Source organism: Zeus faber (genome assembly GCF_960531495.2).
Source record: "Zeus faber genome assembly, chromosome: 5".
Classification (NCBI taxonomy): Eukaryota; Metazoa; Chordata; class Actinopteri; order Zeiformes; family Zeidae; genus Zeus; species Zeus faber.
The window spans coordinates 28787172-28814876 of NC_137192.1; the positions used below are offsets into that span (position 1 = coordinate 28787172).

Consider the following 27705-nt stretch of genomic DNA (forward strand, 5'->3'; position numbering starts at 1 on the left):
TGCATGCCCGACCCCCCGTGTTTTTGCCTGATCTTCGCGTGATTTCTCCCAATTACTGCAAGCGTACGTCGTATTGCGTGTGCGCGTTGAATCGATGTAAATCGGTCATTTCTTTTAGGATTTATTTATTTGCTTGTTTTTTCTTTGGTTTACATATTGGGTTTCTCTCTCTCTCTACCCCCCCCCCCCCCCCAGGTTAAAATGGTGAAGCTGGGAAATAATTTCAGTGACAAAAATAATGCCAAGGCTGTTTGTGAAGACGGATTCGACACCATCCCCCTGATCACGCCACTAGATGCCAGCCAGCTGCAGTTCCCCCCTCCAGACAAGGTACCCGGGTGTCAGTGGGGGAATTCATTGTATGTGGGCCGGCTTGGCTTTGTAATTTTTTTTTTTTTATTTCTCAAATTAAATGACCGTTATGCATCAGCACAGTGGGGGGGCGGGGGGGTGCGGGGTGATGTCAAGCAACAGTAAATGGACTGGACACAATCAATGCTTCATGTGTCTTATAGATTTCCTACATCTAGGGTACTCCATGGCAGAAGCACCAATAATTACTGTTGTCACAGTTAGAGCTGCAATTATCACATAATTGCCCGGTTGCGATTATTTACGCGGAATCATTACGTTTCCATAATTATATGTACGAGTGCATGGCCCATCCGAAGACATTTTCATGGCACAGTTGAACAAAATGTCAATGATTCGATCCTTAGCACGCCCGTGCAAAATGTAAGACCCTCTTAAGACATTTCAATGGGACAGTTTTAACAAAATGTCAGTGATTCAGTCCCGTGTTCCACAATGGGAGAAGAAAGCGCCGGTTAAAGTCACACAACGAGGGTAAGACAGTCTTTGTGACTCGGTCGCAGAGCCCTGAAGCCCCCCCCCCCCCCCCTGCCCCCCCGCCGGCTGGCCGTTCGCTGTTTATTCAAAGTTTATTAATATTACATTGGACACCTCACGTCCTTGGGTCCCCAGCGATACACCTGCCAAGTGTGAGGTAGATCAGATGAACGGGTTGTCGAGATGATCCAAGGACAGACAGACAGACAGACAGACAGACTGACCGACAGACAGACAGACAGTCAGACTGAGATCCCTGCCTTTATATTACAGTGACAATTAAAACGATAGTCACTGATATTTAGTTGACCATTATTAATTTTTATTAGGTTGACCATTATTAATTTTTATTTAGTTGACTATTATTAATTTTTATTTAGTTGACTATTATTATTTTTTATGTAGTTGATTATTATTCATTTTTATTTAGTTGACTATTATTATTTTTTTTATGTAGTTGACTATTATTCATTTTTATTTAGTTGACTATTATTATTATTTTTTTATTTAGTTGACTATTATTATTATTCTTTTATGTAGTTGACTATTATTCATTTTTATTTAGTTGACTATTATTATTATTTTTTTTTTTTTTATGTAGTTGACTATTATTCATTTTTATGTAATTGACTATTATTCATTTTTATTTAGTTGACTATTATTATTATTTTTTTTTTATGTAGTTGACTATTATTCATTTTTATTTAGTTGACTATTATTATTATTTTTTATGTAGTTGACTATTATTTATTTTTATTTAGTTGACTATTATTATTTTTTTTATGTAGTTGACTATTATTCATTTTTATTTAGTTGACTATTATTATTATTTTTTATGTAGTTGACTATTGTTCATTTTTATGAAGTTGACTATTATGTGTCAAGGTGGTTTGAGCTCGGGGCACAGGGCTGTGATTTCTCTTTTCCTCAGCAGTGATTCTCAGTGTGCGAGCTCACACTGCGTTATATAACAGCTGGGGTCTGTTAATGCACCGTGCGTGTGTGTGTGTGTGTGTGCGTGTGTGCGTGTGTGCGTGTGTGCGTGTGTGTGTGTGTGTGTGTGTGTGTGTGTGTACGTACCAGGTGGTGGTTAAGACCAAAACAGACTACGATGGCGAGAGCAAGAAAGGGAAGTTAAGATCTCTGAAAATCGCAGAATTCTCCATAAGCATCATCGAAGGGGTGTCCGAGCGACTCAAGGTGAGGGATGTTCACCTTCCTTCCTTCCTTCCTCCCTTCTGTCCCTCCTTCCTTCCTTCCTTGCGTCTGTCCTTCCTTCCCTGCTTCGCTCCTGCCTTCTGTCCTTCCTCCCTTCCCTCTTACCTTCTGTCCTTCCTCCCTTCCCTCCCACCTTCTGTCCTTCCTTCCTTCCCTCCCACCTTCTGTCCATCCTTCCTGCCTTACCTCCTACCTTCTGTCCTTCCTTCCTCCCTTCCCTCCTACCTTCTGTCCTTCCTTCCTTCCCTGCTACCTTTTGTCCTTCCTTCCTGACTTCCCTCCTACCTTCTGTCCTTCCTTCCTTCCCTCCTACCTTCTGTCCTTCCGTCCTTCCCTCCAACCTTCTGTCCTTCCTTCCTGCCTTACCTCCTACCTTCTGTCCTTCCTTCCTTCCCTCCTACCTTCTGTCCTTCCTTCCTCCCTTCCCCCCTACCTTCTGTCCTTCCTTCCTTCCCTCCCCCCTACCTTCTGTCCTTCCTCCCTTCCCTCCTACCTTCTGTCCTTCCTTCCTTCCCTCCTACCTTCTGTCCTTCCCTCCTACCTTCTGCCCTTCCTTCCTTCCCTCCTACCTTCTGTCCTTCCGTCCTTCCCTCCTACCTTCTGTCCTTCCTTCCTTCCTTCCTTCCCTCCTACCTTCTGTCCTTCCTTCCCTCCTACCTTCTGTCCTTCCTTCCTTCCTTCCTTCCCTCCTACCTTCTGTCCTTCCGTCCTCCCTTCCCTCCTACCTTCTGTCCTTCTTTCCCTCCCTCCTACCTTCTGTCCTTCTGTCCTTCCCTCCTACCTTCTGCCCTTCCTTCCTTCCCTCCTACCTTCTGCCCTTCCTTCCTTCCCTCCTACCTTCTGTCCTTCCGTCCTTCCCTCCTACCTTTTGTCCCTTCTTCCTTCCCTCCTACCTTCTGTCCTTCCTTCCTTCCCGGTGCCTCCTTCCCCCCGTCACGCTGCACTGGAAGACAAAATGCACAGTGATCCACTTAACCCCCGCCTGAACCTCCCATTAATTCCGGCGCTGCCATGGCGATGGCCTCCGAACGCCAGCGTCTCCTCGCGCTCCCTCAACACTCCCTCAACGCTCCCTCAACGCTCCCTCAACGCTCCCTCGATATAGATGTGATTTTGCGCCGGGCCCGGGCCCCCACACAGGTAACACTTAGCGCATACGAGCACGAGGACGCCGCCGGGCGTTTAGCAGGAGATGCACGGTGGCTGTGTTCCCCCCGAATCCGATGCCCCAGACGACAGCAACACAACCTGGAAGGGACGTTGGAGGCGCGGGCACGGTTGGTAACACGGTCACATCGCCGCAGCGCCGGAGGGATCCCTCCAACCGCATCGGCTTTAACTCCTGTTGCTTTTTTTTTTTTTTTGCTCCTTGTTATTCTTTGTGCCTCTCTCCTTGATACACGCTGTTCATGTTTGTCCAAAAAGCAATTTGTTCCGAGCGTATGAAAGGAGTACGGAGAGGAGAGTGCCACACTTTGAGACGTTTCTTTTCATCAAATACAATATCCTTAAAAGCCTGCGGTGAGCACAGTATATTGTGGGGGGAAAAAAAAAAATCTTTTGACGTATTATTAATTTGAGTGCCTTTATCGGAATATCTTACTTTGAATATTTTAATTCTTTATGCGCGATTAGATCTAAATCCCTTTTCTCACTAACGATGACAATGAAGAAAGCAGCTCAGTGTACGTTAAGACCCTCGTCTCAAGCGTTGTGATAAGAAAAGGGATTTTCAATGACACCTTGTCCGAGCCCCGAGCGAGGGCAGAGCTGCGTGATACGGGACGCGAGTTATTCCTGTTCAGTGCGTGTCCTGGGTGTTCTATTTTCATTTTAAGAAAGAAAAAAAAAAAAAACAGTATCCAGATATTTAGCTTATATCGGGTGCACATACTGTATGCACATGACGCATGCACCTACGTCGGTATACGCATCGTATGCTTCTGCTTCGTGGGGAACAGTGGGGTTTTTTTTAGCTTCTCTAAGGTCAGCCTGATAATCCTGTGACTTTGATGCAGAGCTCTTAAAAAGGCTCTTGTAGAGGACTTTTCGGCACTGTACATTGTTGGCTCAAAAAAAAAAAAAAAAAGAAAGCAAGAAAATGGTTCATTCGTCCTTTTGCAGCTTAAAACAGAATCGGTTTCTTCTTTGGTCAGTGCTGTTCTCTGACCAGTGTTTGCATCAAACGCCTCTTCCCGACACAAGTCAAAATGCACGAAATTCATTTCAATGCAATCGTTGGGATCAGTCAATTCTCAAGTAAAGAATCCGAAATTGCTCATTAAGTACGACATATTACGCATGAGGCAGGAGTACATGTGAATCCTCACCTGTTTGGGTGCTAGCTGGGCACCTCCCAAACCATTTTGTTTGAGCAGCAGTCCTGCCAACTTCATAAAGAAACAGAGGAGTGTCACACAGACACTTTCTGCTGGGACCAGGGACAAACTGTGGCTTAAACACACATTTCACATTTTAAATTGCAAAGATCCAGGGGCCCTCAGGGAAAAAACACCAACTGCAAACACAACTACCGCTGTAAGATAATAGACCAACTACGGCAACCCAGCCACTGCAGGTGATCCAGCCCAAACCTTCAACATCATGAATGCACATACTCATTCAGAAAACATCCTTAAAAATGAAAAAATAACATAATTGAAACTTATACGGTAATTGAACTAAATGCATGAGTTTGAAAGGTTCAACGAGGTGGTTTGTTTTTCCGCTCCAGGTGACTCTGCTGGTGATCTGCGCTCTGGCCTTCCTGGTGTGCGTGGTGTTCCTGGTGGTCTACAAGGTCTACCAGTACGAGCAGCCCTGCCCCGACAACTTCGTCTACACGGTGAAGCGCGCGCTTTACACCTCCCACCGCCGTCGTCCTTCCTGCTCCATCACTTTTTTTTAAACTTTTTTTCTTTGAGCTTGGATCGTGTAATGCATGTACAATGAATTCATTATGAGTTGATTTCCTTCTAGAGAAATTAAAGCCTCTAATTCGTCTATTTTTATATTCTAATGGGAGCCATTTCCGGGGGCGTGCTTCATCAGGAATCATTAAGAAATAAAAAATAAACGAACGACGAAAACAATCGCAATTTTGTGTCAGCACACCCAACGGACTGCCGGTGAATAATCACGTTGACGCTCGGGTTTTGCCGGCGAGCCCCGTTGCCATGGCGAACCGTGCCTCCGCCGCATCAGTTCCCATTAGCTCGTCCAGCGGGGCGGCTGAATCAGCCTTCACGGACACGCCCGCCCGTTAAGCCGTGTCCACACTTAGATTGTTTGCTCTTCGGTCGTCCACGTTGCTGCCGGATCTTACGCTCCTGGGATTTTTAAGCTATTATTGTTATATTGGTGATAACGCTTGGGTCACAAAGCTCTTTACCGGTTTTAAGCGCCAGAAGTAGCTTTACAGACCATTATAACTGAGGTGTATTGTGGATTTTAGAAGAGAGTCTGTGGCTTTGTTTTCCAAACTCAAGATGTGTGTTATTGGATTATTTTAATGCCGACATTAGGGCTGCACGAATTAACGTTCCAAATCGGTATTGTGATATTAGACTCATATGACACTCTGGGATTTTGGTTGTTGTAATTTCCGACAGTAATGCAACTGTCGGAAATTCATAGACCGTTCTAGTCGGTCATCGTATTACAAGGAGAATATTTATTGTGTGAAAATATCTTATGAAAGCACCGTGAAATCATCCCCAAAATATCAACATTGAGGTATTTGTCAAAAAATATTGTCTAAATAAAAAATATGAGCGTAAAATAGTCTGCTGTGAACGCTATGACGGTTGGCTTGACATCATACCTACCTAATGACTGTCTCTCTCTCTCTCTGTCGCCCTCTCTCCCTGGGAGCAGCAAGGCCGCTGCATGCCGGCCGGGATGTACGGCTACTACCCCCCGCAGGGCCCCGGGGGCCGCGGCCGCCTGTTCACCATCATCAACCACTACAACATGGCCAAGCAGACCATCACCAGGTCGGTGTCACCCTGGATGACCATCATGTCGGAGGAGAAGGTCACCCAGCAGGAGACGGAGACGGCACAGAAGCTGGCTTAGATCCGTCTCGAGGCCGAGCCGGTGGGCGGGGGGGGGGGGGGGGGTTGGTGATAAAAAGTTGGCTATCGCTATTCAAGCAAACCCCAAATCCCATCAGTTTTCTACGGGATCACAGCGAATGTTCTCTCCCGAGCCGCGGTGCGGACGTATTTGATGTGGTCTGCGGCCGTTTAAAGTGCGGCGCGGCGAGGGTAATTGGACATTTAAAAGAAAAATTGAGTTTTGCCGGGAAAGCAAAAGAAAGCAAGGACTGTCTGGGAGGGATTTCAGGTTTGTTTGAGCAGCATACGGTTAGTTACACTTAAAAATAGCAGCTATTATGTTAAAAACAAACAAAAAAAAAACAAAAACACAAGGACAGCGGCACGGACACAACCGCGGGAGGCAGGGGCGCAGTAGGTGACGGTGTATTTGTACATAACCACCATCTCCACCTACTTCACTTACCTTTCTGATTGTAAAAATAAACCAAATCGACTCTGCGTCGCCCGTTCCAGCGCACGACGCGAACGGCAATCAGTTTGTTTTCCCTTCACGTCGGAGAACCCCCATATCCAGCTCGCGTCCATTTTCTACTAATCCATGTACGAAGGCGGCGGCATGTTGCCACCGGGGTCTGTTTCGGCGATGTTTGTGTAACGTCGTCGTTCGTGAGGGCACATCTGAACCAGCAGGGACGCGGGGGGGGGGCGACATCGCATCCTGTTTTGACTTTTCCGTTCGCACCGGTTTCAATGATCGTCTCTGAAACGTGTTTGAACTCTTTGTAAGCGCCGCGTATCCCGCGACACCGCGCCACGCTCCATGGAAATGAGAATGCGTATTTTTCTTTCGCCAGCCTAACCCTATTTAACGCTCCTCTAGTGAATGTTTTTGCATCGCTCTGTGAATATACTGTCTTGTCCGACGCTTTGAATTGATTTATAACCAACGCGGATAGCGGGCGGTCGCTGAGTAGAATAGGTTGACGTAACGACAGAATGTGATGCGTAGTGCTTGTCTCGTTGCTTTCTCTGTATCCGTAGTTTGACTTGGGTTGTCATGAAGGACGTGTCATTTTCAAAAACGATGTAAGTAAGTACCATTCAAGTGCATTCGCCGTATACTGTACATATGGCTTCGTTAGGAACCCTAAACGGCGTGTTAAAATGAGTTGTAAGCACTGCTCAAACAAAATGTTCACCAAAATTGAAATAAATGAATTCAACAGTTTTCGCTTTTCCCTTTTTGGAAGCGTGTCCCGCATCGCATCTGCAGCGTGAGGAGTTATTCCCCTCACACGAGGAACAACAAACACATTCTCCGCCTTTTTCTGTCCATTGTGCTGCGGGGGCCTCCGCTCCCCTCTGGTTGTTATCGGGGCGTATTGGCGGTCTGATGTTGACTCAGGGACTATCGCCAAGTGGCACTGTTTAATTTGGAAGGAAAACAAACGAAGATCAGACAGGCGTTGCGTCGTGAGCATTGCTTGTTTTTATTTAAATCCGGGCGATGATGATGAATCACCATCATTGACTTAGCGGCTGACACCAAACAACAGACTGCCGCGCCGCTGCCAAAGAGCGCCCGGGCGACGCCGCATTTTTGCCGTCGGGTCCCATCTTGAAAAATAAATACGTGAAAAAGAAGAGGAACATCATCCGAACGCACAACGCAGGTCTACACAGTATCCTCTTGCGCATTTAAGTCAACGGCAACACAGACTGGCGACGCGATGAGATGATGACGAGAGGCTTGAAGACCTGCGTCCGCACATGGCTCCACGCCGCCCCCCTGGTGGCCCGAGCGCTCCGAGGTCACTGCCAGCCCAGGTGTTTGGAGGCCGTCGTTTTCCCCTCGGTCCGCCCCGGTCGAATGCAGCGTCAGGCATGTTTACTGTCATTACTCTTTTTAAACATTCATCATTTTTTTACAGTAATGGAGAAAACACACACACACACCCACGCGCACATTCACTTCCTGTCCTTCAGAGAGCCTTTAGCTGTCGTACCAGTCCAGGAAGAGGAGGGAGAAAGAGCACATGACCAGGAAGAAGAGGATCCAGACGCGGAAGCCGGCGTTGTTTTTGATGGCCTTGAGACACAAGGAGAAGTCATTTCAAGACCAAACGCATTTATGAAACGGGACGGTGAGTTGAGAGGCCGGTACGGGCGTCTGACGTCTAGTGAGGGCCCACGTTACCTCTCGTATGTCCTCGTTGCCTTCTTTGACGTTCTCCGTAGCGCCCACGACTAACTGGTGAATACTGTCTATCTCCGTTTCCTGTCAAGGGAAGAAAAAAACAAAACAAAAAAACAGTTGGTTTACGTCCATGTTTTACAGCCTTCTACCTTCCGAGCACCGGGACGGCCAGGGACACCACCCACCTGCTGAAGCACCTTCTCAGCAAAGATCTCCTGGAGTCGGGAGATCTCCACCACCTTGCCCTCAATTTGCCTGAAGGGTTAAAAGCACGGGTTAAAACACGGAAAAACGTGGCTTCTTGACGGCTGCGCCGCCAGAAAGGGAAAGTGATCGGGAGGGAAATCTGACCTGACTTCATCCACGAGGCTGCTCATCTCACTGACCAACCGCTGGTTCTCCTGCTCAAACTGGAATAGATCAAAGACAAACACAAACCATCCTCAATAACAGTGTTCTATACATTAAACGTGCGAGAAAGCCTTGAGGAGGAATTTGTCTGTATGGATTATAGGATGCATCTCTTCGTTCTGTGCTAGATTTAACTTTCACTCGTGACTCATTCAACTACTTGACGTTTCCAGTGATCTGCTTCTAGCTGCTTTTTATCTTCTCAGTCGCTCCTTCAGAACCTCCCTCCTGGTGGCCGCGTTCGAAAGTACCATCTGAATCTCCTCGGGGGAGAGCTCATCCTCCACTCGGCACTCCTCCCACGGGCTGACACCGTTGTCCAGGACCTCCGACACGGCCCTCTCTACGAAGAGGATAAAAAATATATATATATATATATATATATATATATTACAGAATATCCACAATATTACTTTCATCTTTCATTATCACGATCGAGCCGAGCGCCAGTGCGCGGACCAGAAATCCTACCGGCGTTCTCCTCCTTCGCAGCCTTCTCCTCCTCCACCTGGGGGCTCTTCTCCACCCTGCCGTGGTGCTCGGGCTCCAGCCTCGACCTGGGGGGGCCACGCCGCCGCGTTAACATGTTTGACGGCGTCAACAAGCGGTGAAAATGGGTGTGAGTGTGAGCGTCAGCCTCTTGATACTCACAGCCTCTTCTTGTCCACCACCCTCTTGACCCGTATCGCCCTCTGCTCGGAGTAAATCTTACACACCCCTGGAGAGGAGGGGGCAAGGGATCAGGGTCAGGGCCATATTTGCATGTTCCTAATCTGCCTTCCGAGGACTGGGCAGTAAATCTATTTTAGCGCGTTTTCCAGTGGGACTGTATCATCACGTCGTCAAAATAGTGACGTTGAAATGTGACGGGGAATTTTATTTGAAGAATCCGGTCGTTATTTGTTGATATCATACTTGAGGTGGGATCTATATGACGTACGTTGATGAACTTCCCTTTCTGCTGAAACGGTAAACTGCTCAAGGTTCAAGAGTTTTATTTGTCACCTACATATACATACTTTCATACATATATGCAGCCAAATGTCAATGTCACAATATGTTCTAAACTGAACACTATAGCTAACCTAATTTCTACTTGACTAACTGACTGAAAGAAATTGATTCCTAAAACGTAATGCTGCTGGTGAATAGAATATTATAAAATAAAATAACTCTAGAAAGGAATACAGAGTAGGGGTACAAAATAGAAATAAATGGAACAGACTTGTATATGGGATAGGTTATTTGTATATACAGATATGTGCAGTAAATGGTGGAACTACGACTAGAGACCAAAGACCTGATTTCGTCCCCAATACTTTCACCTTCCCTGTTCATGCTCATATAAACTCGCCCTTTTAAACACCAGAGGACTCAAGTGAATCCAAGTGTTAGAGGGAAGAATTAGTCCACCTGAAAAACATCCTCTTTAACGTCTCAGCTCAATGTGATGAACCTCGTTTGGATTCTTAAACCACAACACAAGCAGATATGGCAATAAATAAATAAATAAATAAATAAATAAATAAATATGTTGGATATTGACATCGCCCAAAATCCCATCTCATTGTCAGGGTCATGAAACCTGACGTATCACACCCTCTGACCAACTGAGATGAACCCACCTTTCAGGTAGAGCTCGATGAGGTCGAGAACGGCTCCTCTGTGCTCCTTCAGCTGGCACGACGACACCTGCTTCTCAGCTGTACACATGGACAACGATGACAAGCTTTGGTCTTCGGTTCCCATAGCTGTGCGCACACAAGCACACGCAAATGCACACAAACGCACACACAAACACACAAGCACACACAAGAACACAAACACACACAAGAACACAAAAACCCCACACACACACACACACACACACACACACACACACACACACACACACACACACACACACACACACACACACACACACACACACACACACACACACACACACACACACGGCGCTACCTTCAGTGCGGAGCTGCCTGATGGCCTCAGAGCAGGTTCTCATGAAGATCTGGGCGTCTTGGTCAATCTGGTCTCGTTCGTTGTCCGTCATGTGGGTCAGGTCTGAGGAGATGAGACTGGAAACACATGAACAACGACACAGTGTTCAACAAGGTGCTGGCGGCACAATCATAATAAAGCTACACACAGTACAGCGATATAATCACGCCGTCAATTCTGCATTGTAAAAACACAGAAAACACGACTCTGTGTCTCCCTCTGCTGGTTGCTTTAGCATTACCCGTTCAGACTGAGGCGGAGAAGGCCCCAGGAAGCAGATACATGTCACAGAAAGCTGAGGTATTAAAAAGTCCTGGAAATGGTCTCTGAGAAATATAGATTAAATCAATTTAAATGTGATGAGAAATAAATATGGGTTCTGACCCTGCATGCAATGTAGATGGACATTGCAGACAAAGTAATTCTTACCGCCTACAGGAGTCACTGATTTAAGTTTCTAGGGGGGAAGTAGTTGTCAATTTATTGAGGAATGAAGACGCAGAAATAAAGTATATCCGTTAGCTCCGAAATTATGTATTTTTTACGGGGATTATTGCAGCCAGACATGGTAATTGCTGGGTGACAACATACTTTGTTCGTTGTGTTGAAACTTCTTTTCACCCATTTAACAGGATTACAATGTTCCTTTGGCCGTTTGCGGCGGATGTTTTTATTGTGGTTTATTGTGTTGTTTTCTCACATGATTTCTTGCGATCACGCGTTGAAGAAGAAAGACCAAAACCACGTCATGACAGGGCCGAGGGTTGGTTCCGTCCACTTGTACATTTGCTGTAATCAGCTCAGTAAAAGCGGCTCCGGCAGTTTAAATGACTGAGGTGGATGGTTTCGGTCAATATTTCAAATGACTGGAAAGTGGCCGGGAAGGAAGGATTCTCAGAGACGATACTTTCAAAGAAACCTTAAAGGGGGAACAACAGAGTACCTTCGACGCCCTCCCCGTGCGACTCCAGAGCAAACCACTCCGCCCACACACCGCGACGCTCGGCTAAATGTGTCCCTTTAAAGCTCTATCAACAAACTCAACAAAAAACACGGGCGACTTTGCACACCCACATGCACACCCAAAACACACAGAGGGGCCTTGAGGAGAGGAGGGCCGAGATTAGTCCCAGGGCGTGATTCGCTCTTCACTTGGTTGCAGCCCAATTATTCCAGACAATTAGACTGGAGACGGCTGCTGGAGACCACCCTCCTCGCCGCTGGCCTTGAGCCGCCAGCCCCCCCCCACCCCCATGCCGCTGCACAGATAGGCATACAGATAGACTGCTGCGCACGGCTCTCTTGGCCTTGCTGAACCCGTAGGAGCCCACAATATATTCCCGGTTTGATGCCGACCGTCCCCACGGCGGCTATACCAGCGCCGCACCCTCCCCCGCACGGGCGCAATGCCGCCGCGGGGAAAACAAGCCGGAGCCGAAATTGCGATTGGGCCGTCTTACCTTCCGCCGCTGATGTAGTCCTTCCTGTGTTTCAGCAGAAAGTCTTTCAGTTTGGTGATGTTGGTGATCTGCCAGGACCGACAGAAAAGTTGCGTTACTGAGCAGCTCCCCGATGTGTGTCGGCGATGTCTCCTGCCGTGCCCTCTTTAAATGCCATGCCTCGGTTCCCGCTAATATTTTGGCCTTGTCAATGCGGCTTAAGAAAGATGATTTAAAGAGGGCCTGCCAGGAAATGATTCTCTCCCGACTACGCGAACGTGAAGCCAGAGCAAATGTGGGTTTTTGGTATTTATTTACTGTCACAACCGTGTCCATCGATCTCGCTGCTTTCTCAATGTTTACCCTTGACAATTCATTTACTATTCGACATGCTGTAATCAAACGGGCAACTTCCCTGTCAACTGGTTCCTGTAAATAAAGCTGTATGCGCCTCTATTCAGCATCCTGTCAGAGCCATCTCTAATAGGCCTAAAATTCATAATCTGTTACTATTTATCCCGGAGAAATTGCCTGAGTGTGTTTATGTATAGAGGAACCAGAGGAAGGTCTGTTTAATCCAATATTTGCTCCTGTAATTTGGGCAAACATTGAAAAAGACCAAATTGTTGCCCTGTCCAGGGAGTTTGGGCTGGCAGGATTGAAATGTGTTTGAGAACACACACACACACACACACACACACACACACACACACACACACACACACACACAGACACACAGACACACACACACACACGCGCACAAGGCTCTGTTGGATTTGGAGGACAGAATTTAGACAAGCCAAGGATTGAAGAATGACACAAAGTGTTTGACTGTGACAGAGACCACTGGGCCCGGGAGATTTATTTTGATAGCGCAGCAAAGCTGTCTTTGACCTTCAGTCTTTTTGCACTAATAACCCTAATTATCAAATTGCCTCCCTCAGTTGTACGGTGTAATCTGGCCCCGTCCCTTCTAATAATGTCTCCAAAAAATTGCGTCTGGGAGCGTCGGGGACCAACAAAATAAACAAATAAAATGCCAAAGAAAAAGTCGGAGACGTTAAGGCCGTGCCATTTTTCTCCCCCTCACTGCAAATAAAATGTGTAGAAATCAACAGAGCCCACCAGATAGAAACTGAGACCCCCTTTTCATGGAGGGAACAGCGCTCCAGTGATATATGGCTCCACATTGAGCCATGTGCTGGCTGAAGGAAGGGCTATTGTGGCGCGCTGCCCCCTGTAATAATACAATTATTAGAGGTCAAGAGTTAATTCTTGTTCAGAGCGCAGGAGCTTGTTTGAAGGTCAGGGGAGAAATGAACCCTTTCAACGGCTGAAAGGCTGCAGAGAAAAGAAGGTTTCTCTGTTTGCTCAAATCTCATTGGTTCGCCGACAAACAATCTGCAGAGGGCTCCTGTGTCCTGTATCGGACACGTTCGGTCGACGGAACAGGTTTGTCATCCGTCCCCCCAATCCCCCCCCACCGCCGGAAAATCTCATGTGAAGAACCATCATTATAAAATACTGTAGATGTATCACTTTTAAAAGGGGTAGACAATTATGTTCTTAAATATGCCTATGAATAATGTATAATTCTTACAGGAACTTGTAAATGCGGTACCGCTCATTGTCCAGCAGGTAGTGCTAAGTCTACAGTGTTGGAATGTGCTGACACAGGGGGAGCAGACATGGGGGCTGATGGGGAGAAAAAAAAAAGAGAGAGAGATGTCAGGAGTGCTGCTCTGAGGTCCGAGCCGTCTCCTGTGTGTATACATTGGAGCTCGGATTCCCAGCACAACCTCAAGGGCTTGCAGGGGGTCAGTGGGATCAATTGCTCTTGTAACTTAAGACTCTAAAGAGCAAGTAATTCCTCAACAATGAGGAAGGGGGTGGCCGTGCGCTTATGGCTCAGCCCTTGTGTGTGTGTGTGTGTGTGTGTGTGTGTGCGCGCGCGCGCGTGTGTGTGTTGGGTCTGTGTCTCCGTGAGTGTGTACACACAAGTAAGTCAAAGTGTGTGTGTGTGTGTGCGCGCGAGGGGAGCGCTGGAAATGCCTGCTGAAGGAGACAGTCTGCCGGGCCACATCTAATCTTATCCTCATCACCGAGGACCCCCACTCTACCTCCGCACTTTCTGCCTTCTCCCCTTCGCTTTCCTCCAGCACTGGCTGAGCCCAAACAAATCATCAGAGGGATTACTGTGAGAAAGCAAAGGGAAAGGCTCCCACTTTGCTGGAGGGCTTGGCCGCCTCTTCGTTTGGCTAAATCCAGGTAAACTGACAGAATTTGATAATGAGTGCCCCAATGTGGTTTGTGTCTCCGAGCGCCGGGGGCGATCGGCACTGAAGTCGTGCCAACCCGTTGTTCAACATGTGGGCCCGCAGCGCAGAGGATGATGCATGTTGATTTTATTACTGTGTTTACGTCTGTCTCTTTAATGGTTCAAAGTTTTGTCTTTTTATGAGCTGTTGGACGTGAAATGCTCGAGACCATCAGAACAATAAACAAACGGTTACGTTAAACAAAAGCTCTTTGGGACGCCGGCCGGCCCGTAACTGCGATCTATTTAGGCGTTCATGTTAAAGCCGGATTAAAAAGGTTTCATTTTACCGGACAATCTGTTTGAATTCAGATAGATTGGCGGCAGTTAGATCTGGCATCTTTAAAAGCCAGGAGTCATCTGATTGAATTTTCATCTGATTGTTTAATGACCAACAACAAGCCACAACATCGTGTTGAATATTTGGACAGCTCTGGTTCAGTGACATTTGAGGCTTCGACGTAAACTTTTAAAAAGGCACCAGGAGGGATTTATTTATTTATTTTTTACTATTTAGTGTCAATGAAAAACATTCAGATCAATGTTGTTGTTTTTTTATGTGTGTCTACATAGAGAACATAATGAGTTGAACCCACTGGTGATAAGATTGGCAACTTCTATAAGATCATTCTAAATAGTTGACACCGGGACAAATTCCGTGCAAAATACGACAATTAATTCCTAATGTATCTTGTACGGTAAACGATATGAGCTCATTGCGGTACATCATCGAGCCGTTATTCAGGACTAACGCTACGACCCGCTCTGACTTTCCTCTTCAAACGCAGGGAGCTCCTCGTGACAGCAGAGCTGGAAAGATACAGCTTCACAGCTTTGTCCACAGCGGCTGCTAATGGCCCCGAAAAATACAAAACTTAACCTTGTGTCTTCAAATTATAATTGTAATCAAGTCCGGCAAAACATCTCAAAATACAGACGCAATAAAAGCCACTCTAGGAATGTCAGGATTATTTCTACCCAAATTGTGTTCTTCGGTTTCTCATGGTTCTGCGTGACATCCTCGCTTCACAACTTATTGTCATTTTTATTTAGTTTCTATTGATTTCATGCATAATTCTACTCCGTTGCAAAGTGGAAAAGTCAATTTCCTTGACCCTGGTGGGGAACACTCGGCCTCAGATTGAGTTTACCGGTAAGGCGACCGTGTAGTAGCACCTTCAGCTCACTGTAAACCACAAGCTCATGGTGAAGGAAGAGTTTGGACGGATGTTGAGATGAGGATGACTAACTCAGCCGCACCGAGACCTTTAAATTATCACTAGTTGTAGTTTGTGATTTAGGATCAGAGGGTATTTTATCCTACCCTTGGGAAACATCGCAAATAACAACCTAGAAAAATTACAGTACTGAAAGTACTACCAAAAGAGTATTGTAATATTTATAAAAAAACAAGTGTTATTGTTATTATGTTGTGCCTTTACACACATGAGAACAATATGCGCAATGTGAAAACTGTTCTGACAGAAAACAGATACACAAGTACAAACACACACGTACGCAGAGTGAAAGGGCTGAGAACGTCTGGCGTAATGTACATAAATGGTACAAACTTGTCCAGTAAATACTGAATGAAGCTCAGCTCTCTGACTATGACAGTGACGTGAGAACACAATCGCTTTTTGAGGTTGAAGTGGACGGGTATTGTTGGCTGGCACGGCTCTCCTGAGGTCAAGCCTTAGTTGAATCCCACAAATCTGTTCAAATGAGTAATATACCGCATTAGTGTAATGTTAGGCTTTAGGCTGCTGAGGTCTAGATGGGGGGAAAAAGTGGTGTTGTTTTTGATCTGTTCCCACATAAACTATGTGTATGCGGTGCAGTTTTAGTGTGCCGGCCTACCACTTCATCTATTTATATTGCTATCTCATCTCAACACCAGCATTGGGAGTATTGGAAAACAAATCAGTTATAATTCATTTAAATTAGAAACTTGAACTGCAGTTAGTCTAAATTGCTAAAATGAGTGATATGGCTATACTTTATCCCATTTTAGAGCAAAGTAACTCAATAGGAACATACTTATTGTACTATGTGTATGTTAAGTATTTTAGCCGGATAATGTAGATAATTTTAGCCAGCATTATGTAGGACTTTGTGGTTTACAATAATGCTCCAAAAAGCATTTTTCCGATATCATATCTTGAGTGCTTTAGGCTTATTTTCAATAGTTTTTTGGCTCAGGAATGTTAACCATTACTTAAAAAAAAAAAAAAAAAAAAAAAAAAAAGTTAAATTAAACAAGCGTACCAATGTTTTGAGAACAGATGACATTGTCATTTGCGTTTCAAACTTGCCTTTTGGATGAATCCCCCATGACATCCCACTCCCTAACAGTACATACTTTCAAGTGCTGGGTGACGGCCACACTCTTCAGGGTTTCAAAGAAAACACTATGAGAAGGAGCCAATTTAGGAATACCACTCCTGCAGGGAGGCACAGCGGGAAGCCAAGTGCTATTTTCTTCACGCAATTTAACAATTTTGGGGCGACCTGCTTCATTTGAACACGAGAAGGGCAGCATGCTGTGGAAAGAGAGGAGGCGAGCGGTGAAATGGAGATCACGGTGCCCCAGACCGACCCCTATGAGGTAAAAGATTCCCCTGCCCAAACATTGGCCCTCTTATTAGTCAATCAAGCACTTTGTGCATTGCTTCTAAAGACATCACATTTCTGTGCTTACTGGGCTATGTTTTAAGGGGGGCTCATTTGACCACTTCATAGATTTATACTTTGATGTCTTTTTTTATCTATTTCCGTGGAGATTCAGTGGGAACGAGGGAGAGTTATGCATGTCTTGAAGGGCACCCACATCTGTTGTGCATTAGACTCCGGCCGTCAACATTGTTACTGGGGACCTAATTTAATATTTTCTCTGTTTTGATCTTCCACCTTTAATCACTGGCTCTTGGGAGGATCGACTTTCCCAAAGAAATTGCTTGAGAGACGAAAGAAAATGTTATTGCAGCATGTTTATGGAATTATACATGCGAAGAACGGGCTTACGCACACACAAAAAACACTGCCTATCGCGAGCTGTGCGGAGGGAAGAATGGACAGTTGGAGGAGAAGAGAGGTGGGCGAAAAAACCGCAACATAACTGTAAGCAGTCAGAACATTCCAAACTCGCAATTTCAATTTCTCCAAACGCTGGCTCACCAGGATGGTCGGAGATGGTATCTGCAGCACAAGGGAGCTAGCGGGAGGGCCAGGGGGCAGGCACCACAGGATAGTTTTGGGTTACTTTGAATCAGCACCCACACTTTTATTAAACCACCATTTCTAATATCTATGCAACGGGGGTGTGCGGGGCATAACAAAAGCCCGGTTGTGAGCGCTGCCGTGACTCTAACCCTTCTGCTGCAGCAGCTCGTCGAGGTATTTGGGACATTCACGCCAGGCCAGTGACCTCTGCCCTGTGCATCATGAGCTGGAGTCATATTATTTATCAGGGAGCTCTCGTCTGCGTGTTTGTGGTGATGGCTGCTTACTTTCCATTCCGACAGTTTAAAAACAGCAAGTTTATAGGCAGAACAAATTTCCATGAACCACAAAATAAGAAATATTACTCGTCTAGTTGAGTGTACCGCTGGGAATGTTTGTGAACAATCTGGGTTTTTAACTTTTTTTATGAGACTCAATTGGGCCTTTGTAGGGACTTTTTTTCCCAGAAGTATTGATATTTTGTAAGAATTACATGCTTCTACTGATCACAGAGGAAGCTGGTTCCTGTTGTTTAACAGCGTAACCAAAAGCACCGACAGGTGTTCCTTGGCCAGGATAGGGTACAGATAAGAGAACAGGAGATACTCAATGTTATATTGTGTCTTTGAAATACAATGAAAATCAAACACAAATTTTACAGAATTGTAGAGGACCCATGTAATATTTTACACAATACATGTTATATTGCCAGGGTCTGATCTTAATGGCGATACTGACATATAGCTAAAATCACCTTGAGGACCTTATCTCCATGCATTTCAAGATTTAATCTGAAACCTGAGTAATTATTATTTATTGTGAGCCTATTGCCTTTTTTTCCACAATAACATGTATGTGTTGTTCATAGAATTCCATAATGAGCTAATACTCCGGAAAATATATATTTGTTCCTTATTATCTGCTATTGCTAAATGTAATACTGTGTTCCTCTACTCAGATTTATTAACTTGGGAGAACATGCACCTCGTGTCGATTACGCATATTTTAGTATTTTTAGAGCTTATAGAGCTTATTGTGCGTAATCACCGGGTGTCATGACATTTCACTGCATATATTTATGACTGTGTATATGTATGTAACAAATAATCTCTTGAACTTGAACCTACACTGCGTGGGAGGATAATTACATCGCATAAATTACAATATAAACAGTAAAACGGGGGTGGGGGGTGGGGTGTTTACCAATTTTTATATAGGAATGTGATACTATGATGAATCAGCACAAAATTAAAAAAAGAACAAAATGAGAGAGAACAATGAAGTCATCTGCCTTAAAAATAGGGTGTTGTCTCTACCAACACAGTTTTGGCCAGGGTGAAGGAATAGGCAGGTTTGCTGGAGCCAGTTGGTCTGCAGAAAGCAGGAAGTGAGCCTTTTTTCAGTTAATGCGTTCCACTAATTGGGTGCAAGTTTAGCGATAATACCCCCCTGCTTACCAATTAAAAAAATAAAACAACCCATTTAAACAATAACAAATGAATTAGGCCTTACTTTATGATATTGCACTTGTTTGTATATCTCTTTTGTGAGAAAACATTTAAAAGCTACTCTTTGTTTTATATAAATTATCTAAATAACAGTATTGATATTTAATTAATTGATTACAGGGGTTGACAATGACCAACATTTTCCAGTAAGTTCAAAGCCTCAAATGTCCAGTAACTTCCTAAATTCACTGTCCCTGCAAAGCCACTGACCCTAAGATAATTTGCTATTTCCATATAATTTTTCTGCCTATAAGAGGGTTTTTAATCACTGTATAGAATGTGTTAAATTATGGTTAGAAAAATTATAAGCTCAGAATTTAGTAGATAATCCACACTTAGGCTTGGGGATTCTACTGGTGCACCGGGCCAGTTAAAGGCTTTGTCAAGTGGCCCGAGGGGCTGTGCCTGTGTTGAATGCTGGATTAGGCCTATAGCCCAAATGCCATAAGTAAAGTCGTCATTTGTTATCTTGTGTGCCATCCCTTGTTCACAAGGTTTTATTACAGCATAGTAATACTGTACTAATATCGTAATATAATATGGAATCTGTTGTTAGCCCAAAGCAGCAGCAGCCACTGATAATTTCTGAAACATGACTTTGGCTTGTCAAAATTAAACATGCATACCGCTGGAAGATTACAAACTAAGAAGCAGAATCCAAAAAGCTTAATGTCAGGGGAGTTTTATTATTGAATACTTTAATTACTGTTCACGTTAAAAAAAACAATATATATATATATATATATACACACACACACACACACACACATTCTCAAAGGGTGTTTCATTGGTATTGGGTGTTTGTTAGTCTGAGCATGAATACTCACAGTAAATTATGTGGATACTACAATTTTTCTTGGATATGGACAGGACTAGGAGAGGGACAATTCATCAATTTATATAGCCCAACTATAGCCTAACTATAGCCTATCTATTCCTCTTCCTGGAGTGGAAACTGGAGACTGTCCACCACCACAGCAGGAGATAACACAGTGCTTGATTTGATGCAGAAATGACTGACGTTAAAATGAGTTTTGTTTATGTTGTGTTTGAACTTTTTCACATCAATGTTTCGCTTGTTGTGTAAATTTTTTTTTCTGATTTCAATTATTTTTTGAATTACCCGAACAACTTTGCTTTGCACAGCCTTGGGAGTTGCCCTCTCGCACCGTGTGACTGAATGGGCGTGGTGCTATTTTGTTAAAGCTGGATATTATAATCCACTAAAACAGCTTTAAAAAAAAATATGCCCATGACCACAATATAAACACACAATATGACAGCAAATACAACGTTGTCAATTCCTTATTTTGCACCTGGTTTATTGAAAACCTTTTGTGAAGGTGAATTCCCATTTGGAAATAAATGCTGGTCGTGCAGTTCGGATTAATTCAAATTAAAATAACTTCCTTTTCCCCACGCAGACGTGTGTGTATATTAATCGGGTGGTGAAGTCTCGTCAACTCGGGACAGTAAGTGTAAGGTTTTAACGAGCGTTTCACCCACGTCATCCTCATTGGCGGCGTTGTAAAAGCCGAACTCACCACCTCCTTCGCCTTGGGAGAGAATCCATTCTTCGGTCTGCTCCTCTTGAAGATCTCGTCCCTGGGAGGATCGAACCCGACTCCGATGGCCTTGTTTCGGGTTTTCACAGTTTTGACGCTGGCTTTAAACAACAAAGTTATGTCGACAGCCATGATGTCTCTGCGGCGGCACTGTAAACAAACTGACACGTCACCGGTGTAACGTCATCAGTCTGCGACGCCGTGTTTTTTGTTTGTTTTGGTTTTTTTTGAGACGGCGGAAAAGAATCCTTACGTTTTGTCTAAAGGGGATGAAGGACGACAACAGCGTATGTCATTTGTTTTGTTGTTAAACTACAACTTTTAACATACGAGCGGTTGTTGTTTTTTTATACCCTGCTGCATTTTTTTTTTCTTCCTGTAACCGCGAGTCTAACTTCCGTGTTGGCGCCATCACACTGCGACACCTTTTTTTTTTGTTTGTTTTCTTCTTCCTAAGACGAAGGATAAAGCCTTACGTTTTGCCCACAGGGAGTTAACGACGTTTTAACATTACAGCGTCTGTTAAACGCGCAGTATGTAACAACAGCCATTTACAAGAGATTAGTATTGTACACCCTTCTGCATCCGCCACGGTGTATGTTGTTGCAACAGCGAATTCAACTTCGGCGTGTACGTCATAGCCCTGCGACAGAGTTCTCCTTAAGACGGCGGATAAAGCCTTACGTTTCATCTTAAGGGGGTTAAGGGCATTTTTCAAACCTCGGCTTTTGATTAAATGAACGCGCACTCATTGCAACTCACACCCGGTTGATTTCCCCGCTGCTGCGTCCGCCGTGATCGTTTCTCTCGCTTTGTAACCGTGAGTGTAACTTGTTATTGTCTCAGCTCAGTCTTAGTAAACATCTTAAAGCCTAAAAAAAAAGCTCTTAAGCATGCATTCTAAGGTCAGTAAGCCCAATTAAAAGTAGGGTTAGCCCCTATATTGTATACACTAAACACTGTACTACTACTATTATATACTACTATATATACTATATATATAATATAGTATAGTAGTCTATATAAGTATATACTACTATATATACTGTATATAATATAGTATAGTTGTATATACTTATACTATACACTATATTGTATATAGTGTATGTAGTGTTTATCAGTATATGTAAGTGAACTAATAGGTGTTTGTTGCTCAGATCAGTATAAGTGTAACAAGTTAGAATTGGGATACTGTCATTCATAACCTAGAAAAATAACACATCTCTGTGTCAACAACAAACAATAATCTGTTATAAATAGGACATTGTGCGAGTTCGCATATATGTGATAAAATCTGCCCTTTACAATGTTCATTACAGATCTCGTGTTCTCCAGGTCGACGCGATGGCCCTGGAGGTGATGTCGAGCAGGAAGCGGCGGCCCAACTGGACCGACCAGGAGTGTCTCTTCCTCGCCCAGATGATGGAGGAACGCAAAGACGTGATCAGGGGCAAGTGCAGCACCGGGATATCGGTGCACAGCAAGAGACAGGCGTGGGAGGAGATCACCGAGGCCATCAACGCTGCTTTCCCACAGTTTCAGCGCACAGTTTCAGATTGCAACAAGAAGTGGGAGAACTTGCTGGCGAAGTCGAGGGAAGAAATCAAAAGACAGAAGATGCAGCTACACGAAGGCGAGGGAGGCGTTGTGATGTACGGATGGGGGCTCCAAAAACTATGGCCGTAGTTTTGGAGTCACTGGAGTCCCCAATTCGTGAATCGGTTTATTTGTTGCCCTTAATGGGTGTTTGGATTTCCCAGAGGTCCGTATTTAATTACATTTGTTTTTTGTTTTTTTCCACAGGTGAAATCTTGTCACCGGGACAGTTGAGCGACATCACCCAAATAGTGATTTCTGTGATGAGCCTCTCAGACAGACCGGTTCAAGGAAGGAGAGATCCTTTTATCTTCCCATTAATGGAAAGTCAACAAAGGTATAACAACATTCACAACCATAAAATAGAGCTTTAGTCTTAAATATAATATATATCCAAGTGAATATCCTTTTTTTTTTTTTTTTGTGGAGATGTGGAGCTGAAACTAAACCGTCAATTGCAATGTGTTGGTACATCAACTGCCACTGCAACGGTTGTTTTTAAATCAACCCAAGAGAAATCCTTGTGCTTCTTTTTCCCTCCCGTTTCCAGCTTTGATGAAGATGATGGGGATACCAAGCCTTCCACAGGTGACATGTCCAGCATGGTCCTGTCAGAGAATGGGCTCGCTTCGTGTGCTGCTTCCCCGACCGTGCACCTGGACCACTTTGCCGATACACCCGACTCTCCGGCGGCGCACAGAATCACTACCTTCAGCAACGTCCACAATTCACTGGCGCTGCGCTTTAATAGTCCTTACGCTACTGCCGCCAGCACCCCGGTACTTCCCTTTTCGACTTCTTGTACTACCGCCGCGTCGTCGGCGAAGCGCTCGACTTTGCAAGAACGAATGGATTTGGAAATGTCTGTCCTTCGAAGACAAGAGGCTGTCCTCAAGCTCCAAGAGGAATACTATTCTCTGAAAATTAAGATGATTAAAAAACAGAACGCTGGATCCAATTCGTAATAGACGGTAGTAGCTGTCTTTTACTCTGCGGCTAGTTGTAGAATGTGTTCAACGAATATACTGTGAAGTACCATGTAGTAATTTGAGAATAATTTTTGTTCCGGTTTTCTTTTGAGGACAATCTTTGTACTTTGTAATTATGTCGATGTATGAATAAGCTATCGGTGACTCTTGCTCTTCTGCAACAGGGTGTGTGTGTGTGTGTGTGTGCGTGCGTGAAAAAAGGAGATTTGTTTTGACAATTTGTTAAATAATGTTGAGAGTTTCCAGTGATAATAGACCCTCTTATTTTAAGTATATGTTCTACCACCATGTTGTTCCTACAGTATTTACATTAAGTCCTTTAAAATAATCTTTTGTCCAAAGCATCATGTGTTAAGTATATTTGTCAGTATTAGTCAATTGGACTAGTAGTGACATTGTAATTGATGTCAGTAAAACTTTCATCACTTTCGTCATAACTAAATATTGCAGGTACGGAAATGGAATTGGTTTATGGAAAAAAAAAAAAAGGTCCAAATAATCACATTTCTAACGCATATGATAAGCACATTTAAATGACATCTATAATATACACTAAAGACCATATTTGAAGTGTTTACAAGTGTTGTGCTGTCAGAGAATTCCCTCAACACAGATTCCAATGGACAACAGGGGAAATATAATTATTTTATTTTGAAATGTATCAAAATATGTGTGGGGAAAAAAGTGTATATTCAATAATTTGTTTGTTTGATCTTAGATTTGAATCTGTTATTCATCATACATCTTAGCACACAATCATCCATTATCCATTTAAACAATTAATGCACTGCTGTAATGTTAACACACTTTTCTGTCGCCATGACTTTGAATGTTTCTAGTTCTGATGATCCACATTGCTTGATTATCAATCGAGCAAAACCTCCTTGTGTCGAATTCAGGAAATATTTATTGCATCATTTGCTGTTTTTATCATAAACTGAATATCAATGAAGGCCAATAAAACACTATGATTGAAGAAAAAAAACATGATGTTTAAAAGGTGTAGCCAAAATAATTCCAAATTGCAACACCTATCAAAGGTAAAGCTAAAAGCTGGAGTTTCCAAAACCGGGCACTTAAATTTGTCAACGCTTTCATGAAGTGGATGCGTTGGCTCCGCTGTGCAGGTCCTTTTTTGTGTGCGTAGATTAAAACACTGGAAAATGTTTAATTTTTGAATCATGTAATTTTCTTTTGAGTGCGAATTTGGAAGCTGTAATGTTTGACAGGCAATAATATACATATTTAATAAAGTTGTGTGTGGCCATGCCAATATAAGTAAACTTATAATAATGTCCTGTCTAGACGAATGTAGTAATTTGTACATAATATTTCTCATAAATCTGTTTATTTGTAAGTGACTTGGGTTGGCACTAAAATGTAAGCAGAGGGGCCTGGAGTGTTGAATAAAAGCCTTTTATTTGCCGTGTGGTTTACTCATTTCCTTTGTTAGTGTTGCGCCAGACCCTGTTACAGTTGAGTAGTGTGACTGTCTCTCCTCTTCTGCAGCCTCTGTGTTGGCCCTCCTTTTTTCGTAGATTTTTTTTTTTACCAGCTCCCCAAGCTTCTGCTGAGAAAGTAGGACTTTAATGAAAGTAGGTTCATGGACCCGAGGCACAGCCGCCTTTACGATGTCTTCTGTGTCCACGTTTAAACCTTAGAATAGATGTCCAGCCATCGGACTTACTATTAGTAGCAGAGCTTGTAGGGCACGACAAGCTTTCGATATCTTGATCATATTGTTATGTTTGGAAGAGCCCCAGTGTTTGCATGATCGGTGAACGGTGATCCAACTCTACCTGAAACTCTTAAAATCTCCATCTTATTGGGGTCATCGCACTGAGCATTCTTCGCAGACGTTTCATGCTTCTTCTGCCGGGCAGCCAAGATTGAAGCGTTGCCGACGGTATCCATTCCCCGTGGCACTGACAGATGAGCCATGTTTTTAAGTGTCCTCTGGGCTGTCCACTTAACTGCCTGAAAAGGAACCCCTTAATCTCCACTTTCTCTTTGTTTGGACCATTATCTGACCCGTCACTCCTGCCCCCTTTATCTTCACAGGCCTCATCTATTGGTTGTTTGACGTAGGCTTGATTATATCAAAGGGTCCTTATCTTGGTTTTAGCCCAGGGACGCATCCTTCCCCTGGCTGCCTGGAATGGTCCAGGCAAGGATAAGGCTTTGGCCACATTTTTGGGGTAGTAGCAGCGGTTTGATATAGGATTTCTTAAAAGGGGATATAGATGTAAACTTTCCTCCAGTTTATGTCTGTGTCGAATACATGGCTGTGCATTTAGTTGGGATCACAGTTGAGAGACTTGAGGAAGTGGAGACAATACGGTAAGTACTCAGTCATCCCATATCGATTCAGGTTCCAGTCGGTGGCGTCCCCTTTGATGACAATCTGCCTGTCAGGTCCGTTGACGCCGGTTCGCCTGAAATAGTAGGAAGGAATGCCGCTCGATCTCGTGAGGAGCAATTACAAGGGAGGGAACCTCTGCCTTTGAGGGGGAAGACTACCTGCCAAACCCCGGAGGGTGTACAAATAAGCCCTTTGGACGCGACCCAGCGTCGCGAAAAAACGCTCCCTTCTCCTCACCTCCTTCCGCTCATTACCGGCCGTCCGACCAGATCTGACAGGTGGGTCGCGAAGGGAGAGGCTTCGACCTTTTTCAATCAGCTTTCTATTTCGGTTTAGTCGGCAGTGGGACGACGCCGATGGAAGCTGGGAGAGGCCGCTGTATCTTCCACGTACACCATCTCTCATGACGTAATATACGGTCATTTACTTTTTAGCTTTCAATGTTTAAAATCATGTGTTTTTATTGAGGCAAAATAGCTAATTTGTTTTCCCATAAAACAGATGTAAGTATGTATGTAAGTATGTACGTATGTACGTATGTATGCATCTGTGTATCTGCGTATGTGTGTGTCTCCTTTTGCGCCCTGTGCAGTGCGCCTATGATTGCATGTCTGGGAATATTTAGATGATAATTCTTCGTACCGCCGTAATAACCAGAGCTCCGTTTTGCATATGGATCATAGTCGTTGCACGCGAGGTTGTGTACGTGGAAGTGTTCTGGAAATATAATCACGGGGGGAAAAAACACGCTGCTTAACTGCGCTGACTAACAAAGCATCAGCCTTCCATCCATAGGTGGAGCGCAGATGTTGCAATCACAAATTGGATTTTCCATAATGCAGATGCTGTTACAAACGCTTAAGTTTATTTGGATTTTGAGGTGCATTGCCCATTACCAATAGGCTACAGGCACAATGTCTCCTCTCGGGGGATTAGGAATAATTTATGTTTTTATTTTGCTGGCTTGGTCACGGCGAAGGAAGGGAAACTTTCCTCAAAACGAACAGAAATAAAACCTGATTTTAACAGTTTCTTTGACTCGTCTTTCACCGACCACAAGCATGAAAAGGAGCAATCATGAAAGAAAACAGAATTTTGGATAAGAGTTGTTGAGAATTAGGATCATTTCCACAAACGCGCTACATTGTCTTGTTTGGCTTTTGACACAGGCCTATCAACTAAAAAAAAAAAACATGATTTACTTTTTTTGTCGGACATTGTGTGCCAAAGATTTTCAATATTAGAGATTTGAAAAAGTAATGAGTAGTCACGCTACAGCTCCACGAGGGAACTCTAGATATAACCGTTGTGGATATGCTTGACTTAATAATTTTCCGAGGAGGTTTTCAAAAATGGACAGCAATTGCCTCGCCAGTGAAAGGGGATCCTCTTTGTAATTAAAGCCAATAGAAAATGGCATCTTTTTTTTTTTTTTTTTTTTTTTTTCGTCTGGACAGCTTTCACATTCCATCATGATATTTCATTGGAGGTTTTTGAAGTTGTTGTCCTGGCAGTCCCAAATTATACCTTTCACCAGCCAATCAAATGGAAATGGCAACCTGACATCTTAATCGCAACGCTCTCTTTAGCTGCAGTCCATGTAATCAACAAAGGGCGCACTATTCCCACTGACAAATCAACGGGGACGACTTGATTTGAAGTGAAGTGAAACTGTTTTTACTTTTGGTTTTTATCATAGCTCGTTCAAAGCTTTTCACCATCAAGCAATCAGAGGTTTTTAAAAAAAAATGTACTTTCCATTTTTATCGATCGAAATGATTACCTTTTAGGTGTGTTCGCCTCACAAAAAGGTACCCGGTGAATGTTACAGCCTTTCTAGACGCCGGGTCCTACTGTGTGCGCAGCTCCTCTGGAGGAGGCTGAAGATGCTGTTCCCTTGAGTAGCTTCGGTATCTGGCACGGCCGCTTGTGTAATGTGCGCCGTGACCATTTTCAGATGTGAACCAGGA

At 44.0% G+C, this 27705-nt stretch overlaps 3 protein-coding genes across 3 annotated transcripts; 2 read left to right on the forward strand and 1 right to left on the reverse strand.

Annotated features, from left to right (window-relative positions):
* Positions 1-201: 201 nt before the first annotated feature.
* On the forward strand, positions 202-6144 carry LOC307230959 (neuronal vesicle trafficking-associated protein 1-like; the record flags this gene model as incomplete). Its single annotated transcript, XM_080001465.1, has 4 exons — positions 202-330; positions 1936-2049; positions 4802-4912; positions 5944-6144. 4 exons carry the CDS (start codon positions 202-204, stop codon positions 6142-6144), a joined length of 555 nt encoding a protein of 184 aa, XP_079857591.1.
* Positions 6145-7599: 1455 nt separating this feature from the next.
* Positions 7600-20926, reverse strand: stx18 (syntaxin 18). The gene is made up of 11 exons (XM_080000801.1): positions 20768-20926; positions 12198-12265; positions 10699-10814; positions 10362-10439; positions 9388-9454; positions 9208-9293; positions 8988-9079; positions 8677-8735; positions 8511-8580; positions 8326-8406; positions 7600-8217 (listed from the first exon to the last, which is right to left on the reverse strand). Exons 1-11 carry the CDS (start codon positions 20918-20920, stop codon positions 8122-8124), a joined length of 966 nt encoding a protein of 321 aa, XP_079856927.1. The 5' UTR covers positions 20921-20926; the 3' UTR covers positions 7600-8121.
* Positions 20927-21272: 346 nt separating this feature from the next.
* On the forward strand, positions 21273-24634 carry LOC307230670 (uncharacterized protein). Its single transcript, XM_080001108.1, has 4 exons — positions 21273-21608; positions 22108-22421; positions 22592-22721; positions 22935-24634. Exons 2-4 carry the CDS (start codon positions 22133-22135, stop codon positions 23347-23349), a joined length of 834 nt encoding a protein of 277 aa, XP_079857234.1. The 5' UTR covers positions 21273-21608; positions 22108-22132; the 3' UTR covers positions 23350-24634.
* The last annotated feature ends 3071 nt before the right edge of the window (positions 24635-27705 follow it).

Excerpts from the sequence above, each read along its gene's own strand:
- stx18 (XM_080000801.1), bottom strand. The coding sequence starts at position 20,920 with ATGGCTGTCGACATAACTTTGTTGTTTAAAGCCAGCGTCAAAACTGTG. Across the intron at positions 9,080-9,207 it reads TGCGAAGGAGGAGAACGCCG|AGAGGGCCGTGTCGGAGGTC; the intron begins GTAGGATTTCTG and ends TCCTCTTCGTAG. Across the intron at positions 8,407-8,510 it reads CTGAGAAGGTGCTTCAGCAG|GAAACGGAGATAGACAGTAT; the intron begins GTGGGTGGTGTC and ends TTCCCTTGACAG.
- LOC307230670 (XM_080001108.1), top strand. The coding sequence starts at position 22,133 with ATGGCCCTGGAGGTGATGTCGAGCAGGAAGCGGCGGCCCAACTGGACC. Across the intron at positions 22,422-22,591 it reads GAAGATGCAGCTACACGAAG|GTGAAATCTTGTCACCGGGA; the intron begins GCGAGGGAGGCG and ends TTTTTTCCACAG. Across the intron at positions 22,722-22,934 it reads TTAATGGAAAGTCAACAAAG|CTTTGATGAAGATGATGGGG; the intron begins GTATAACAACAT and ends TCCCGTTTCCAG.